This window comes from Salpingoeca rosetta, assembly GCF_000188695.1.
Source record: "Salpingoeca rosetta unplaced genomic scaffold supercont1.22, whole genome shotgun sequence".
In the NCBI taxonomy this organism is placed as follows: Eukaryota; class Choanoflagellata; order Craspedida; family Salpingoecidae; genus Salpingoeca; species Salpingoeca rosetta.
In genome coordinates, this window is record NW_004754912.1 from 1,039,287 (window position 1) to 1,054,286 (window position 15,000).

Below are 15,000 nucleotides of genomic sequence, written 5' to 3' on the forward strand. Positions count from 1 at the left end.
CCACCACCCACCCACCCACCACCACACACACACACACACACACACACACACACACACACACACACACACACACACACACACACACACACACACACCTGCGGCTAACTTGCCTGGCTGGCTGGCTGGCTTGTGCCCTCGCTTTGTCGACCTTCTTGGCCTTTGTGTGTGTCAAAAGGTGTGTCGCACAGCGACAGGGGACGAAATTCGCCGGGCGTACCGCAAGCTTGCGCTGCGGTGGCACCCCGACAAGAACCCGGGTCGAGAAGAGGAAGCAACAGCAAACTTCAAGCGCATCAGCGAAGCATACGATGTCCTCTCTGATGGTGCGTTTGCCGCTGTTGTTGCTGCTGCTGCTGCTGCTGCTGCTGCTGCTGCTGCTGCTGCTGTTGTTGTTGTTGTTGTTGTTGTTGTTGTTGTTGTTGTGTCAACAGTTTGCTTTTCTTGTCTCAGTCGCTCTTCTATGTATCTCGTGGATGGAGTGTCAAACTCAACAAACCGCAACAGCCTCACACACACTCACCCACACACGTACACATACACACACTTACACCCACATGCCTGTGGGGCGCAGAAACCAAGAGGTCCATTTACGACAGATATGGCTACGAAGGCCTGAAAGAGGGCGGCACGCGGCCAAACGCAGGCTTTCATTTCAGGGACACCTCCGACATTTTCCGGTGCGCCGCCATGGCATGCCACTTGCAGCTTGTATGCCTCCTCGCTTGCTTCCTTGCTTGCAATACTTTTTGCCTTGCACCCTTCTTGCTTGGATGCAATTACCCTCTCAGACGCCCAAACAACAACAACAACAACAACAACAACAACAACAACCTGACGTGCTGTGCAACCTATTGCCCGTGTGTGCCACAGGGAGGTGTTTGGCTTTGACCCGTTTGGAGGCTCGCCGTTTGATGGTCGCGGTGGTCGCAGCCGCGGTAACGGCCACGCGCAACAGGCGCCGTTTGGCGGCCTCTTTGGCTCCTTCTTTGGCGGTGCGTTCCGTGTGCGTGCGTGTGTGTGAGTGTGTGTGTGTGTGTGGGTGTGTCGTGTCGTGTGACGTGACTCGTGCGCACCTGTTTCTTGCTTGTCCATCATATGTTCACCCACAAACACACCGTCAAACCCATCTACATCTACACATATACACACGCACGCACAGATGACATGTTTGGGGGCTTTGGGAATGGCTTTGGCGATGGCTTTGGGGGCGGCTTTGGTGACTTTGGTGCCCCATTTGGCGGCGGGATGGGCGGAAACGGATTTACACAATCGTCGTTCACCAGCAGCAGCTTTGGCGGCCCTGGAGGTGTGTGTGTGTCTGTGTGTGTGTGTGTCTGTGTGTGTCTGTGTGTGGGGTGTATTGCCCGCGCGTGCGTGTGTTGCATAAAGGCTGTCGGTCGCGTCTGCAGATGGTTTGGTTCACAAACCGTCGGCCATCTATCCACGCTGTCTGTCTCACTCTTTCTGTCTCCCTCTCTCTCTCTCTCTTTCTTTTTTTGTCTCAGGAACGAGCTTTTCCCAATCATCACAGACAGTCATCCAAGACGGCAAGCGAATAACGACAACCAGGTACGTTCCTTGCAACATCCGTACACTCCTTGTGTGGGTGTGCGTGTGCGTGTGCTGGATCATTCAATGAATGTGCACACCACCTTCTCATCTTCCGCGCGCGCACACACACACACACACATACACACACACACATGGCTGCCTACCTGTCTGTCTGATGCCACCAGGACGACCCAGAACGGCGTGACATCGGAGCGTGTGGAGGAGGTTGATCAGCGCACAGGCGAGGTGCGCTCCACTATCATACAATCACACACATATACACACACGCACGCACACACACACACACACGCGCGCGCGCGCGCGAACCATGTTCTCGTCTGTGTTTGCTCCCTCACCGCATCACTTTTGCTTCTACCGCGCCCCCCCCCCACACACACACACACGCACACACGCGCACGCACGCACAACATCAGGTGCTTGCGCTGACGATTGACGGTCAGGCGCAACCAGTTGGGCGACTCGAGGCTGCACCACCACCACGCCACTGATGGGTCAAGGCCTCCCCTCTTCACCACCACCTACTCCTTCCCCTTAATCACCTGCGGCTGAAGCGCCATCTCGTCGGCGCTCTCAATCCCCCAACGGACACCTCCACGTCGTCGTCGTTGTTGTTTTAGTTGTTGACCCCCGGATGGATCGGACGGATATGAAACCGAACCCGACTCGATTAACGAACGTGTGTTTGCGCGTTCGCATCAGTGGCTGGCACACACATCCCCCCCCCCTTTTTTTTTCCTTCGTGCTTTGTTTTTCTTCCTCATCCCCCCCCCCGCCTTATGCTCCTCTAGCTGCTTGTTTCTTCCTCCACTTTGCCCGCCATCCGCGACACTACCGTCCCGTCAGTACTCTCGTATTGTCGCCCTCATTCTTCTTGTTCTCTTTTTCCTTCTTCTGAATCGTCGCCAGCTCTTTTTTCGCCGTCATATCCTCCCCTTTCCTTTCCTTTCCTCTCCTTCCCTTCATCTCTGTGCCCTGAGTGACTTACTCCCCCCCCCCTTCTTGCTCTCCCCCTCCTTTTTCCCCACTGCTTCCCTCTCCCAGTCGGGAATTTTGCCCGGCAACACCACTAAAAGCACCCGTGATTCCTCCCTGCCTTCGACTGCCTTTAACCCCTCAAACCTCCCCACCCAGTTGCTACCTTTTACCTCCTCCCCTTCCTTACCCCATCTCCTCAGAAACACAAACACACGCGAATTGACTTTTTCTTTTCCGACGCATGCATGTGAGCACGAGAATGCATGCGCACACTTGAGTCTGCTCTCAACCTCCACTCCTTTAGCTGTTCCTCTTCTTGTTCTTCTTCTTTTTCCTACATGAGCGCGTTGATGCGTGGGGGTATCACTCTGTCGCTTCTCGACACGTGTTGCAGCCCTCTTGCACAACGCTCTTCCCTCCCGCTGTCTGCTTCTTCTTACTCTTGAGTGCCTCGAACACGTTTCTTCTTCTTCTTCTTCTTCTTCTTCTTCTTCTCCTGTGTATGCGTGTGTGTCATAGGTCATCCCTGTGAGGGGGTTTGCGGCTAGTGTCGCATGCCCTTCTCCACTTGCACCCCAGTTCCGATGACCCCCAACCGCTCTCTTGAGAGAAGTCGTGCGTGCGTTTTGTAGCTGTCACCGTTGAACAAGTTGCTTGTCACTGTTGCTTGCACTGCTGACCCTATTCCCCTGTTACTTCTTCCTTCTTCTGCTGTCCCTTTCACATTCGAGGGCCACTGCCACACCTGCACAAACACGTCTTGGCACTACCACGTGTGTGCTTGCTTGCTTGCTTGCTTGCTTGCTTGCACGACGTGTGCCTGCGTGTGTGTGCATGCGCTGCTGGGCCTGATGGTTATTCGGTGATTGGGGTTTTTGCTTGTTTTTATATCTTGCGTTGGCTGATGCACGCAGCAACACCGCAACCGCATTTTTGAGTTCTTCATCTCGCACAATACACAAGCACGACAATGGTGAATTGATGCATGTGGTGGTGGTGGTGTTAATGCCACTCTGAAACCAAACAGCACACAATGCTCTGCCTTTCTGCTTGGTTGGTTGTGCTTGCTCCACACAGCGTGTTTGGCGGCTTTATTCGCAAATGACCCCCCCCCCCAACCCGTAAGCAACACTCTCACTAAGCATGAACCATCTTCACACAACGAGCAAACAACACATCATACCAACCAACCATACCACACCACCTGCCAACTTGCGCGGATGATGAAGATGAGTGGGGCAAGTGACATCGCATCACATTACATCACATCAGCGCACACACACGAGGGCAGCAACAGTGATCTGCACAGCCACGCAAGACGGCACGGTGAAAAAGACACCGCGAATACAATAGCGCGCAATCAACTGTCAAAGGTGGCGCAGAGGACGATGACGGCTGTTGCATGTCTGCAGCTTCAGAACCAAAACACAAATCATATCACATGGCAACGCCGCTCCAAAAAAAAAAAAAAAAAAAAAGTCATCGGAACAAGCACAAACACAAACACACAACACACACGCACAGGAGACATGCGCACGCGCACACGAGACACGCATGTGTACGAACATGCACAACTGAGTCGCAACGAAAGGATACAACAAAACAGGGTGACAAAACCAGATGCGACACAACGTGACAATGAATGGATGGATAAAGTGTGGTAAGCTAAACACAGATGATGAGGAAATAGAGGAGGAGCTGATCACTGCTCCACAACACAGACACACAAACACTCAGACACACAGATGCACACGACATACAGACCATGCATAAAGGGCGCACATCAACAAAGAGATGGGAAGCCCGCTAGACTATTAATAGGTCTACAGGCCCTGCAAAAGGATGTGACTTGGTGAACCAGGCACACGACAACAACAGAACAGAAAAAGGCAGGGGAATGGATACTGGACTGATGCCCGCGTGCATACATAGTACACATGATGAGCAAGCGTGAGAAAAAAAATAGTGGGTCAACATAAGTGTACACTGCACTCCTGTCCCGGGATCAGACCACGCTCTGAGACACGCGGGCACCGACAAGGGCAGTTGTGGAGGCTGTTGTGGACATGCCGTTGCTGCCTTGCCCAGATGACTCATCATCGCCAGCATCGCCATCACTGGCACCACCGCTGGAACGATGCTGCTGCTGTTGCTGCTGCTGCATGTTGATATCCTGCATGTCCTGCTGCATCTGCAGCTGCTGCTTCATCAACTCTGCCTCGCGTGCCTGCCTCAGCTGCGCGGCGTCAAGGCTGTGGTACCCGGTCGCCGTGGACGCACGCGACGCTGTTCCGGACCGCACCTCCTGAATGCCGGCGCTGTTCTCCGGAATGGACGTGAAGATGGGCGACGTCAGCCCCGTGCTGCTTGGTGGCGCGTTGGTCAGGTGCCGGTTGTTGCTGGCCACGTTGGTTGGCGCCTGCACCACCTCCCCTGCACTCGTGCCGACACTGCTGCCGCTCGTCAGGGAGGATGCGCGCCCCGCCACCTGTGCCGCCTGCACCTTAAGGTCGGCAACAGAGGTGTAGCTCGGGCGTTGCTCGAGCAACTGCTTGGCGTCCGCCTTGCGTTCCTCAAGTTCCTGCGCAAACGTGGAAAAGTCCATGGCCCCGCCCGTGCTGTCGGCAATGGAGGTGGTCGTGCCGGCGTTTGGTACAGCACTGCACTTGCCCCTGGTGATGGTGGTGGTGGTGGTGGTGGTGGTGGTGGTGGTGGTGAGGGTGGCGAACGAGATTGAGGATGGTCAAGGGAAGCATTGTGTTGGTTGTGACATGAGTGATGCAGTGGAGGTGGAAACTTCAGGACACACACACACACACGCACTGTTGTGCACCTGAAGAAACGGAGGATGCGGCGGAATGTGGGGCGATCGTCGGGGTCGTGTTCCCAGCTGCGCAGCATCAGTTTGTACAGGTCCTGCAACACACACACACACACACGCAACAAGACGAGCAGTGAGCAGAGCAAGGCGAGGGAGAAATGGGCAGCAACGGGCACAGGTGGCTGCAGTGAACACCATTCGCCTGCAACGCACATCCCAGGCACACAACAGAAATACAAACTTGTGTGCACGAAACGTGCGCATCTGTGTGTGCACATGGGTACGTGTATATGTGTGTGTGTGTGTGTGTGTGTGTGTGTGTGTGTGTGTGTGCGTGCGTGTGTGTGCGTGTGTGTGTGTGTGTGTGTGTGTGGTCGTGTGTGTGTGTGTGTGTGTGTGTGCGTGCGTGTGTGTGTGTGTGTGTGTGTGTGTGTGTGTGTGTGCGTGCGTGCGTGCGCGCACCTCGCTGGAAAGCGCTGGCTTGGGCAGGCGCTCGCCCTTGGCAATGGCCAGGGCGGTCTCGACAGCGGAGTGGGAGGCCCACGGGGTTGTGCCAAGGGTCATCACTTCCCATGCAAGCACGCCCCATGCCCACACGTCAGAAGCAGACGAGAACAGCTTCTTCTCAATCGCTTCAAGCGGCATCCTGAGGAAGATCAAGCACAACAACACGTGCAACAGGGTATAATTGTGCGTGTGTGTGCGTGCGTGTCAGATGAGTGTTCATGAATCACATCGCGTGTGATGCAGAGAACACGTACTACAACAACCACACCATCAACGCTCACATCACAGTCACCACCAGAACCAGCTACCACCACCATGTGTGTGCAACTGACCACTTGATGGGCACCATGTCGTCGCTCTTCTTGCGGTAGTAGTCCGTGTTGGCCATCAGCCGTGACATGCCAAAATCACTCAGCCGCACGTCGTCCAGCTGGCTGCCCACAAGCACGTTGCGCGCGGCAATGTCCCGGTGCACAATGTTGTGCGAGGCGAGGTACACGCACGCGTCTGCAATCTTGGCCAGGATGTTGAACAGCCTGTCCTCCGTGACGGCGGAGGCGCGGGTGTTGCGCAGCACCTGCACCAGGCTGCCCATCTCCATGTACTCCGTCATGAGCAGCACGGGCTTGGCGTCAACCTGCACCGCCACAATGCGGGTGATGTGCGGGTGGTCCAGCATGGCCAGCAGCCGGCACTCGTACAGAAACGTGTTCTGCTCCTCAGAGTCGACGTCCTGGTTCAAGCGCTTGACGGCAACCTGCATCACGCTGCCGTTGCGCTCGAGGTCACCAAGCATGACAACGCCAAACGCGCCGCGCCCAAGCTCGCGACCAAGCGTCACCTGGTGCATCTGCACCTTGAGGCTCTCGTAGCGCGAGGAGAGGGCCTTGTCGTAGCCAAACCGCTGCACCATCTCGTCGTGCACCTGCTGCTGCGCCCGCTTGATCTCCTGCTCGAAGATGCGGCGACGCAGCGATTCCTGGCGGTAGCGGCGGAACAGCACAATACCGCCCACAACAAGCACAAAGGCAACCACCATGACAATGGCAACAATGACGGCCCACTGGTTGCTCTCGTTCGCCTTGTTGGCGGCTGCGAGGAGCACGCAGTCTTCCTCTTGCTGGAGGGCCGACTCCTGGCAAATTTGCTCCAAGGGCAGCGGCGGCAGGCTAAGTGACGCACGCCACCGCTCCAGCTGTCACCGTTGTGTCGTTTCGTCATTGGGGGGGGGGGTGCCGTGTGCGATGACGAGAGTTGTGCAGCGCAGGTTGGTGATGAGCAAAAGCGACAAATGTGAGCGATAGCGGGCAACCCATGGCTTCTCAATCGGCTCCCAACACAGCGCAAGCACGCGAAGCAGCCATGCAGTGCAAGCACGCAAGGCAAGCACTGTGTGTTACCTGTTGGATGCGGCCGTAGTTGTCTGTGATGGCGCGATACGAGGCGGTGGTGGCGGCAACAAAGGTGTCATAGTAGTCATCAAACAGCTCCTCCCACTCGTAATCGGGTAAGTAGAAGAAATCGTCGCTCAGGAGAAACTCGCTGAACACGTGCTGATCTGTGCGCCATAAATGTGTGCGTGTGTGTGTGTGTGCGTGTGTGTGTGTGTGCGTGTGTGTGTGCGTGCGTGTGTGTGTGTGTGTGTGCGTGTGTGTGTGTGTGTGTGTGAATCAGGTGGCGGCGGTTCGGAAATGGGAGGGGGGACGCCGGTGCAAGTGTCACAAAACGTAGAACCAACACACAACACAACACAACACAGCACAGCACAGCACACGCCACCAAACAGAATGCAACGACTCACCGAAAGCGCCCTGGTACTCTGAGAAGCCGAGCATGAGGAGGTCCTGTGCCGGGTTGCCGTCTTCCAGGAAATAGAAGCGAAGAACATCAAACAGGTCGTCAGCCATCTCCCGCGGCCAGTCATCATCAAGCTGGTGCCATCAAAGAGGACAAGTGTCGCAGGGGTGTGGAGGTGGAGGTGGAGGTGGAGAGGAATGCGTACACGCACGTAAGCATGTTGAAATGTGAGCGGACAGCAGTGGAAGGTGTGACGCAGCGGGCACGATGCACATGACCGAGGCAGCACATGTGCTTTCTCGGCGGCACTCCCAACTGCATAGCACCAATCTCCTCATCAGTGCTTTGTCGATCACTCGCTAACCCACCCACTTGCTCACTTTCTTTTCCACTCACATTCAACCCACCCACACACACGCACACGGCCCCACTCGTAACCCCACTGCAAACCCCATCCCTTCTCTTCCTCCTCTCTTCGTCTCTCCTCCCTCACCACCACCATCGCCAACACCATCCCTCGTGTGCACGCACCAGGACTTGCTTCTGCTCCTCGCGAAGGTGTGAGCGGCGGTACTGGCCCGACAGCGGCAGACGTGTCACAGGCAGCGTCGACAGCCACCCGAAAAAGTCCTGCATCACCTCCTTCTTCGACGCGGCCGTGCCGCTGCGAATGGAGTACGACTCGCCGCCCTCAGCAAAGAACGGGGCGTAGTTGATAATCTTCCCGGGTGTCGTGCTGGACTCAAGGCCTTTCGGGCACAGTTTCGCTGTGCATATGTCAAGCTGACCTTTCTCCTCGTTGTACACCTGTTTACAATCATGCATGTGTGTGTGCGTGTGCGTGTGTAAGCGTGAGTGAGGGTGTGCGTGGGGAGGGAAAAGGGCGGTTGGGAAGCAAGGGTGGTGGTCGATTCAGTCTCAACACGTCGCAGGGCATGATTGGACATCCCAGCGCTGATCTGCTGAGGATGATTCAGTGCGTCTGGTTCAATGACTCATCACCCGTGGACTCGTTTGCGAATGCATGCATGCAGAGCGGACAGGTCACGAGCCCACTGCATCATGGCACCATGTTGGCGCGGAGTTCTCACCCATTCAGATCCCGGGAATCGGAGGCGGCGGCCCCAGTACCCGTTGGTCGTGTCCGGCTGCCACTTCTCACCATCTGCACACATACACGCACACAAGCATATGAGTTTAAGTGTTATCCCTCAAGTCGGAACACAGCACTTCATCGCGGTGGCACGCTTTGACGCGACAAACGACAAACCACACACACATACAACACACAACACACAACACACATACAACACACAACACACACGCACATCCACCCATCACAGCAAAGCATGTTGGGCGTACGTACCGCGCTGGACGTTGATGCTGTACTTTCCGTCTGGGAGGAGCAGCTGTGTGAGTGTGCCGGGCATGGAGAGCACACCCGCGCAGCGCCCCGTCGGAAACGCCGTCTTGCGGTCGCACTTGCCCGCTGATAAAGGGGGGGGGTGCATGCAGACGTGGTTGAGCGAAAGCGAGAATGTGTGTGTGTGTGTGTGTGTGTGTGTTGTGTGTGCGTGAGTGTGTGTGTGTTGTGTTGTGTGTTGTGTGTGTGAGATATGTGTGTGTTGTGTGTTGTGTGTTGTGTGTGTGAGATATGTGTGTGTTGTGTGTTGTGTGTGCGTGTTGTGTGTTGTGTGTTGTGTGTGTGTGCGTTGTGTGTGCGTGTGCGTGCGCGTGTGTGATGTGTGTGATGTGTGGTGTGTGGTGTGTGTGTGATGTGTGTGATGACGATGGGCATGGCCTCAGTGTAACAGTGCAGGTGCACAAGTCCACAAGGATACAACAAACCACCAACCGCCACACCGTCCCCCCTCCCTCGCCTTCCCCCTCTCTTCGCCCCGTTGCACTGGCGCTGCTGTGCGTACTTGTTGCGAGCTCCGTCTGGCAGTTTGAGGAGCGCACGAGGCGCGAGAAGAGGCGGATGGCGTACTTGAGGCCCGGGTGGTCGAGGTACGGCTCAAAGGTGGTGGCGTTGAAGAAGAGATTCTGCTCCGTGTACCGCCCCTTGCAGTCGTCAAAGCCCTCGCACTCCTGCGTTGTTGTCTGCAGCACAGGCGCGACAAACGCATACAGGTAGTTGACCTGTTTGGCGTGCCAGAGTTGTCGGTAGACAGAGGGTTGGTGGATGGAGGGTAGGGGGGCAGACGGGGGTGAGAGAAGCGTGGAGCACAACACAAGCAAGAATGGCAGCGGTGGTGGTGAACGGCTTCAAGCATGCGGAAATGGTTTGGTTTGCTCTCTCGCAGTCACGTGCATTTGCACAGGTACAACACAAGGCACAAAACCATGCACACACACGCACGCACACACGCACACACACGGCGCGTGCACCAAACGCTGCACCCACACACACACGCACACGCACACGCACACGCACACGCACACACACACACACACACACGCACACGCGCACACATACACACACACGGCGCGTGCACCAAACAATGCACCCAACGCGCGTACGACGTCCGGTACCTGCGGAGTGAGGCAGTAGCCCCAGTCTGGCTCGCCGTCGCCGTTGTGGTCTTTGCCGTTCAGCAGCTCCGAGTGGGCAACAAGCTCCTCAAGCGTCTCCGGCGGCTGCAGGCCGTTCCTGGTGGTGACGGGAGGTGAAGTGTGTGTTGGCGGGAAAGGAAAGCATTAAGGGGTTGGACGATGCAACAGGGAGGGGTGAGCTCTGGTGAACTGAGGATGGCACGTACACGCTTGGGCATTTGTAAAACAACGCACATGATACAGCACAGGGAGACAGACAGAAAAGACTTTTGCGTACATGCACGTACGCACAATACAGGACACACGCACAGATACGCGCACAGATATCCGACACAGGACGCGCGCACAGATACGCACACGTACACACACGACACGACACACACGACATACGACACACGACACACAACACACGACACACAACACACAACACATGCCGACCTGTCATAGACATCCTGGCGGTAACCGAGCGCAACGTAGTCTGTGTCGAGCGGGAGAGCGCGCACGGTTCCGTTGAAGGAAACAGCCTCGCGTGTGGCAGGGTTCACATCTGTCCACCCAATCTTGGCTGTTGTGCATGGCGTGATGGGAGGGGTGTGTGAGGAGGGGAGGGTGTGTTAGGGTGAACGAGTGCGAGAAAAGAAGGTGGGTGGGTGAGTAAGCGATGAGGGATGCGTGGTTTTACCATTGACTTGCCACCACGCGATAGAAGCACGCACAAACGCACACGCGACCGCATCCACAAACGCACACGCACGCAGGTGCGCGCAAACATGCACACAGCAGACCAACCTGTGTTCTCTGAGATCCAAGGGCTGAGGTTTTCAAGGCCATCGACAATGGCGGGAAGCCAGGGCGGCTGTACGATGTACGCATCATAGATGCCTGAGGATGACGCGTTAGACGGGAGAAAGGAGGTGAGTGATTCAAGCCATCAACCATGCGTTGAGTATCTGTTGAACCGAACATCACATGCACATACGCACAACGTCCAGGCACAAAACAGTTCACACGAAGACACACACGCGCGCACACACGAACGCACACGGGCGGGCCCACACAGGCACATTTGCACACTTGCACACGCACCTGCGCCTGCCTCTTGGAAGAGACCGCCGCCGCGAGCACGGTAGCTGACGCCGACGTCCTGTCGAAGGTCTTCCTCCATTGTGTCTTCATCGCCTTCGCCATCCTCGCCGTTGTACGTGAGCTGAACGCGGGCGCCAGTGCATGCGTTGAACTCCTTGAGGCGTGGGATCCACAGGTCCTCACGCTCAAACGCAAGCAGAGACGCGGGGATGCCCTGATACACGCAGCACTTGTCCTCGAGCCAGGTGCTGTTGTGGGCAAGGCACACGGTGCAATCGCACGCCGTGGTGGTGATTTCGTTACCGCACTGGAGATCCTCCGTGGTGCGTCGCTCCCGCTGAAAGTGGAATGTGGCTGAGACGGTTGCGGACGACAACAGGGCTGCCGCCGCAACAGCGGCCAGGAGAGCCGCCACGCTCAGCACACGTGGACCTGTCATGCCCGCCTAGACGCTTCTCAGAGACGGGGGCGGTACGTCTGCGCGTGCGCTTGCGCTTGCGTGCTTGGGGGTGTGTATGCGTGGGGTGTTGTTGTTGAGTCGGTTCTGCAGTTGAAGCAGGTGGTGGTGGCGGTGGTGTGAAGAGGGAGCGCGTCAATGCGAAGGAAGTGTCAATCGAGGAGAATGGACGGCCAATGGAAAGAAACACAGGTGGGGGGGGAGTGTGTGGGAATGGATATGTGGTGATGGCGAGTGAGTGTTGTGAGACAGTATGATGTGCGAACAAGTGATGGAGAGGAAGTTGGAGTCGGATGACTTCTTGTGAGCCTTGCTCAATATCCAAGCAAGCAATCAAGCAGCAGGACGTTGTTGGGGGAAAAGGAAAAAGCAATGAAGAGAAGAGACAGAGAAAGTAAGGCAAGAAAGAAGCACCGCAGAGCAGATGCGTCGAGCGCCTTTTGAACGAGGTGCGAGGAACGGCAACACACACACCCAAAACCATCGAAGGTCGGCGGCATACCAGCATCCAGAACAAGTCTTGACACACGAACCTTCGTGTTGATGTGATGCTCTTCAAGTCAGGGTAGACGGCCTCGTCAGGGTCGGTGTGGTTGGCGTGCGGTTGGTGCGTGTGGGGTGTTGTGTGTGTTTGCGTGTGTGTTGCTAATCATGCGATATGTGATTGGGTGTGTCGGTGGTGGTTGTGTGTGGTTGGGGGGTTTTGTGTGATTGAGTGTGTGGTTGTGTGTGGGTGAGTGCTGAATGGTTGCGTGGTGTCAAGTCAAGGCAGAGCCTGCGCGACAAACACGAGCGAGCGAGGCCGGAGGAAAAGTTGCACGAGAGATCGACGAACGGTTTTGACAGCAGTTGTGCTGCTTCTGGCCTTGTTGTTGGGTGCGGATGCTTTGTGCTTGGGTTGGTGCGATTTCGAAGAATCGCACAATGATGATGTCATCCGTGTCAGGTTGTGCTGTCGTTTGTCCGTTTTGTATGCTCCGCATTGCGTCAGTTCAAATTTCACTGAATTCAGTGTTTGGCGGCTTGGCGGCTTGGCGGGAATGTTTCAAACACTGAGGTTGTGTGTGTGTGTGTGTGTGTGTGTGTGTGTGTGTGTGTGTGTGTGTGTGTGTGTGTGTGTGTGTGTGTGTGTGTGTGTGTGTGTGTGTGTGTGTGTGTGCACATGTGTGTGTGAACACAGATTGACGTCTTGCTGCGACTACGAGGGAAAAGGCGGGCGCGAAATCCTCCACAACCACACACAACAAGCAAGCGCACACACACATGCATATTCCTCAGCACACACAGGCACACAACAAACAACAACAACTGACAGCAGCAGCAGCAACATAGACACACACACGCACGCGCGCGTGCACGTGAATGTCATATTGAGCCTGACACTTTCCTAGCATGGATGAGGTGCATTCGTTGAGGGAGGAGCACAGGTGGCACACGAACCAAGTGGTCGTGGGTGATCTGTGCCTGCCATGCGTGGCGAGCTGCATTCAGCGCGGGCTGAATCTGGACCACTGTCTCGGCGCCCTTCTTGCAGTGCTGAAGGACCACGTCGTCCTCGCCAGCACCGTGCTCAACCACACCCCCGATGTGCTCGACGCCTTGCTGCGCGCCCTCGTCCATGCTGCAGCAGTCGACACTGGCGCCAACAACAACAACAACAACAACAACAATGGTGACCCCGCTCACCCACAATCTCCACAAGCATGTACGTCAAACAGGGGGGGGGGGGCTCACTGGCAACCATGCGCCCTTGGCGCCAACATCCCTTTGCGTACATGTGCTTCTGTGGCTGCCTGTCGCATTGACGTTTTGTTGTTGATCAGACTGACGCTGAATATCAATTCCGACGCGAACTCATGTCGCGTCACGGCACGACAGGTCTCAGGTGCTTTTTGGAGAAACCGCTGAACACGCCGCACACAACAGCCGCCCTCGCCATGCTGCTCTGCTCTCAGGTGAGGCAACCCTTTTCACAACGAGGTTATGCCAATCGAGATGCGTCAAACAACGGCGCATACATGTCACCTCAGCTGCGCTCTGTGTATTGTCTGTATGTGTGTATGTGTGTATGCGCGTGTGTGCGTGTGTGTACCACATTGCGCACTCAAACCCACGTGAAAGGTTGTCCACTCTTTTTCCATCCTTACGCATGCAGTAGCACCGCCTTGACATACACACACGCACACAGTGAGTGCATAAACACGACATCACACACACACAATGACCCACTCACCCACCCACACACACACACACACACACACACACACACACACACACACACACACACACACACACACACACACTCACTTACGCACTGGAATGGTACAGGTGCATGCGATGCGCGGAGGCTCGAGCAAGAAGATGGTCGCGCTGTTGGAGCTGCTGGTCGACACGCTCGTGGACGCAGGGCCCGATGCATGCCAACACCTGAAGCAGCATGGAGACGCGCTGCTGGAAACAATGGCGCCATTGGTGGCAACGCTGCCTTCGCGCCTGCCAGTCCTGGTGGTGCTCACCCTACACAAGCAAGGAGTTCTTCACCTGCCGTCCCTCAGCCCCATCCACCGCGTCCGCCTCACAGAAGGCGTGTGCCATGCACTGCCAGAGCGCACGCGGCAACCCCACGACAGTGGGCCCTACGCAGCAGTCCTCGACCTCATCACCCTGCGTGGAACACAGCTGCCGCTAGAATTGCTGCAGACGCGGCGATGTGCTGATGCTCTGCGGTCGCTCCTCCACTCGGCTGACAACGACGTCGCAGAAGTGACGGTGCGCCTCATGCACAACGCGTGCACGTCCGGCCCACATGCGCGCGCGGCGTGTGCGTACTTCCAGACAGCACAGCTGCAAGAAGACGTGTGGGCCGTCGCGCGCCGTGCGAGCACAGCAACAGCAACGACAGCAGCCGCCACCGCAGACACCACCACTTCCAAGGAGGCAGACAGCGCCACCACGTGCGAGGCAAGCAACGCCGCCGCCACACCAAACCTCCTGGGTGCGGCGCTGACCTGCGCGCTCGCGCTAACGTACAACTCAAGCCCGGCCCGCTTCCTCGCTGCACTCACAACAGCAACGCAGCTGGCAAACTCACGCATGACGCGCAGAGACGATGAAAGCACCGCAGCAGATGCTGCTGGCGCGGTTGGTCGTGGCCATGCATCGGAAGAACTACCACCAAAACGCCCTGCATCGACACGCCGGCACACGCACATGAGCGCCACCGCCACCA

At 56.5% G+C, this 15,000-nt stretch overlaps 3 protein-coding genes across 3 annotated transcripts in view; 2 read left to right on the forward strand and 1 right to left on the reverse strand.

Annotated features, from left to right (window-relative positions):
• The window catches only part of PTSG_07464 (chaperone), a 3,693-nt gene extending 658 nt beyond the window's left edge, over positions 1-3,035 (forward strand). The window contains exons 2-8 of the mRNA XM_004990912.1: positions 176-323; positions 572-677; positions 871-992; positions 1,160-1,306; positions 1,506-1,569; positions 1,737-1,797; positions 1,986-3,035. Of these exons, the coding sequence (XP_004990969.1) occupies positions 176-323; positions 572-677; positions 871-992; positions 1,160-1,306; positions 1,506-1,569; positions 1,737-1,797; positions 1,986-2,060 (723 nt within the window). The 3' untranslated portion in view covers positions 2,061-3,035. The remainder of the gene's footprint in view (positions 1-175; positions 324-571; positions 678-870; positions 993-1,159; positions 1,307-1,505; positions 1,570-1,736; positions 1,798-1,985) is intronic.
• A 619-nt stretch (positions 3,036-3,654) lies between these two features.
• PTSG_07465 (TK protein kinase) lies at positions 3,655-12,685 on the reverse strand. Its single transcript, XM_004990913.1, has 15 exons — positions 12,305-12,685; positions 11,315-11,858; positions 11,018-11,110; positions 10,667-10,793; positions 10,208-10,325; positions 9,598-9,814; positions 9,039-9,161; positions 8,764-8,837; positions 8,204-8,479; positions 7,677-7,806; positions 7,276-7,433; positions 6,208-7,070; positions 5,831-6,014; positions 5,381-5,463; positions 3,655-5,219 (listed from the first exon to the last, which is right to left on the reverse strand). Exons 2-15 carry the CDS (start codon positions 11,751-11,753, stop codon positions 4,553-4,555), a joined length of 3,552 nt encoding a protein of 1,183 aa, XP_004990970.1. The 5' UTR covers positions 11,754-11,858; positions 12,305-12,685; the 3' UTR covers positions 3,655-4,552.
• A 478-nt stretch (positions 12,686-13,163) lies between these two features.
• PTSG_07466 (uncharacterized protein) overlaps positions 13,164-15,000 on the forward strand; it is a gene marked incomplete at both ends in the record, with an annotated part of 8,682 nt that continues 6,845 nt past the window's right edge. Inside the window, 3 exons of the mRNA XM_004990914.1 lie at positions 13,164-13,476; positions 13,650-13,726; positions 14,100-14,912. Of these exons, the coding sequence (XP_004990971.1) occupies positions 13,164-13,476; positions 13,650-13,726; positions 14,100-14,912 (1,203 nt within the window). The remainder of the gene's footprint in view (positions 13,477-13,649; positions 13,727-14,099; positions 14,913-15,000) is intronic.

Bases quoted from the DNA above. Each gene is read 5' to 3' on its own strand.
- PTSG_07465 (XM_004990913.1), bottom strand. From the start codon at position 11,753: ATGACAGGTCCACGTGTGCTGAGCGTGGCGGCTCTCCTGGCCGCTGTT. The intron at 11,111-11,314 runs GTGCGTGTGCAA...CGTCATCCTCAG, and splicing joins CTTCCAAGAGGCAGGCGCAG to GCATCTATGATGCGTACATC. The intron at 5,464-5,830 runs GTGCGCGCACGC...TGTGTGTTGCAG, and splicing joins AGCCAGCGCTTTCCAGCGAG to GACCTGTACAAACTGATGCT.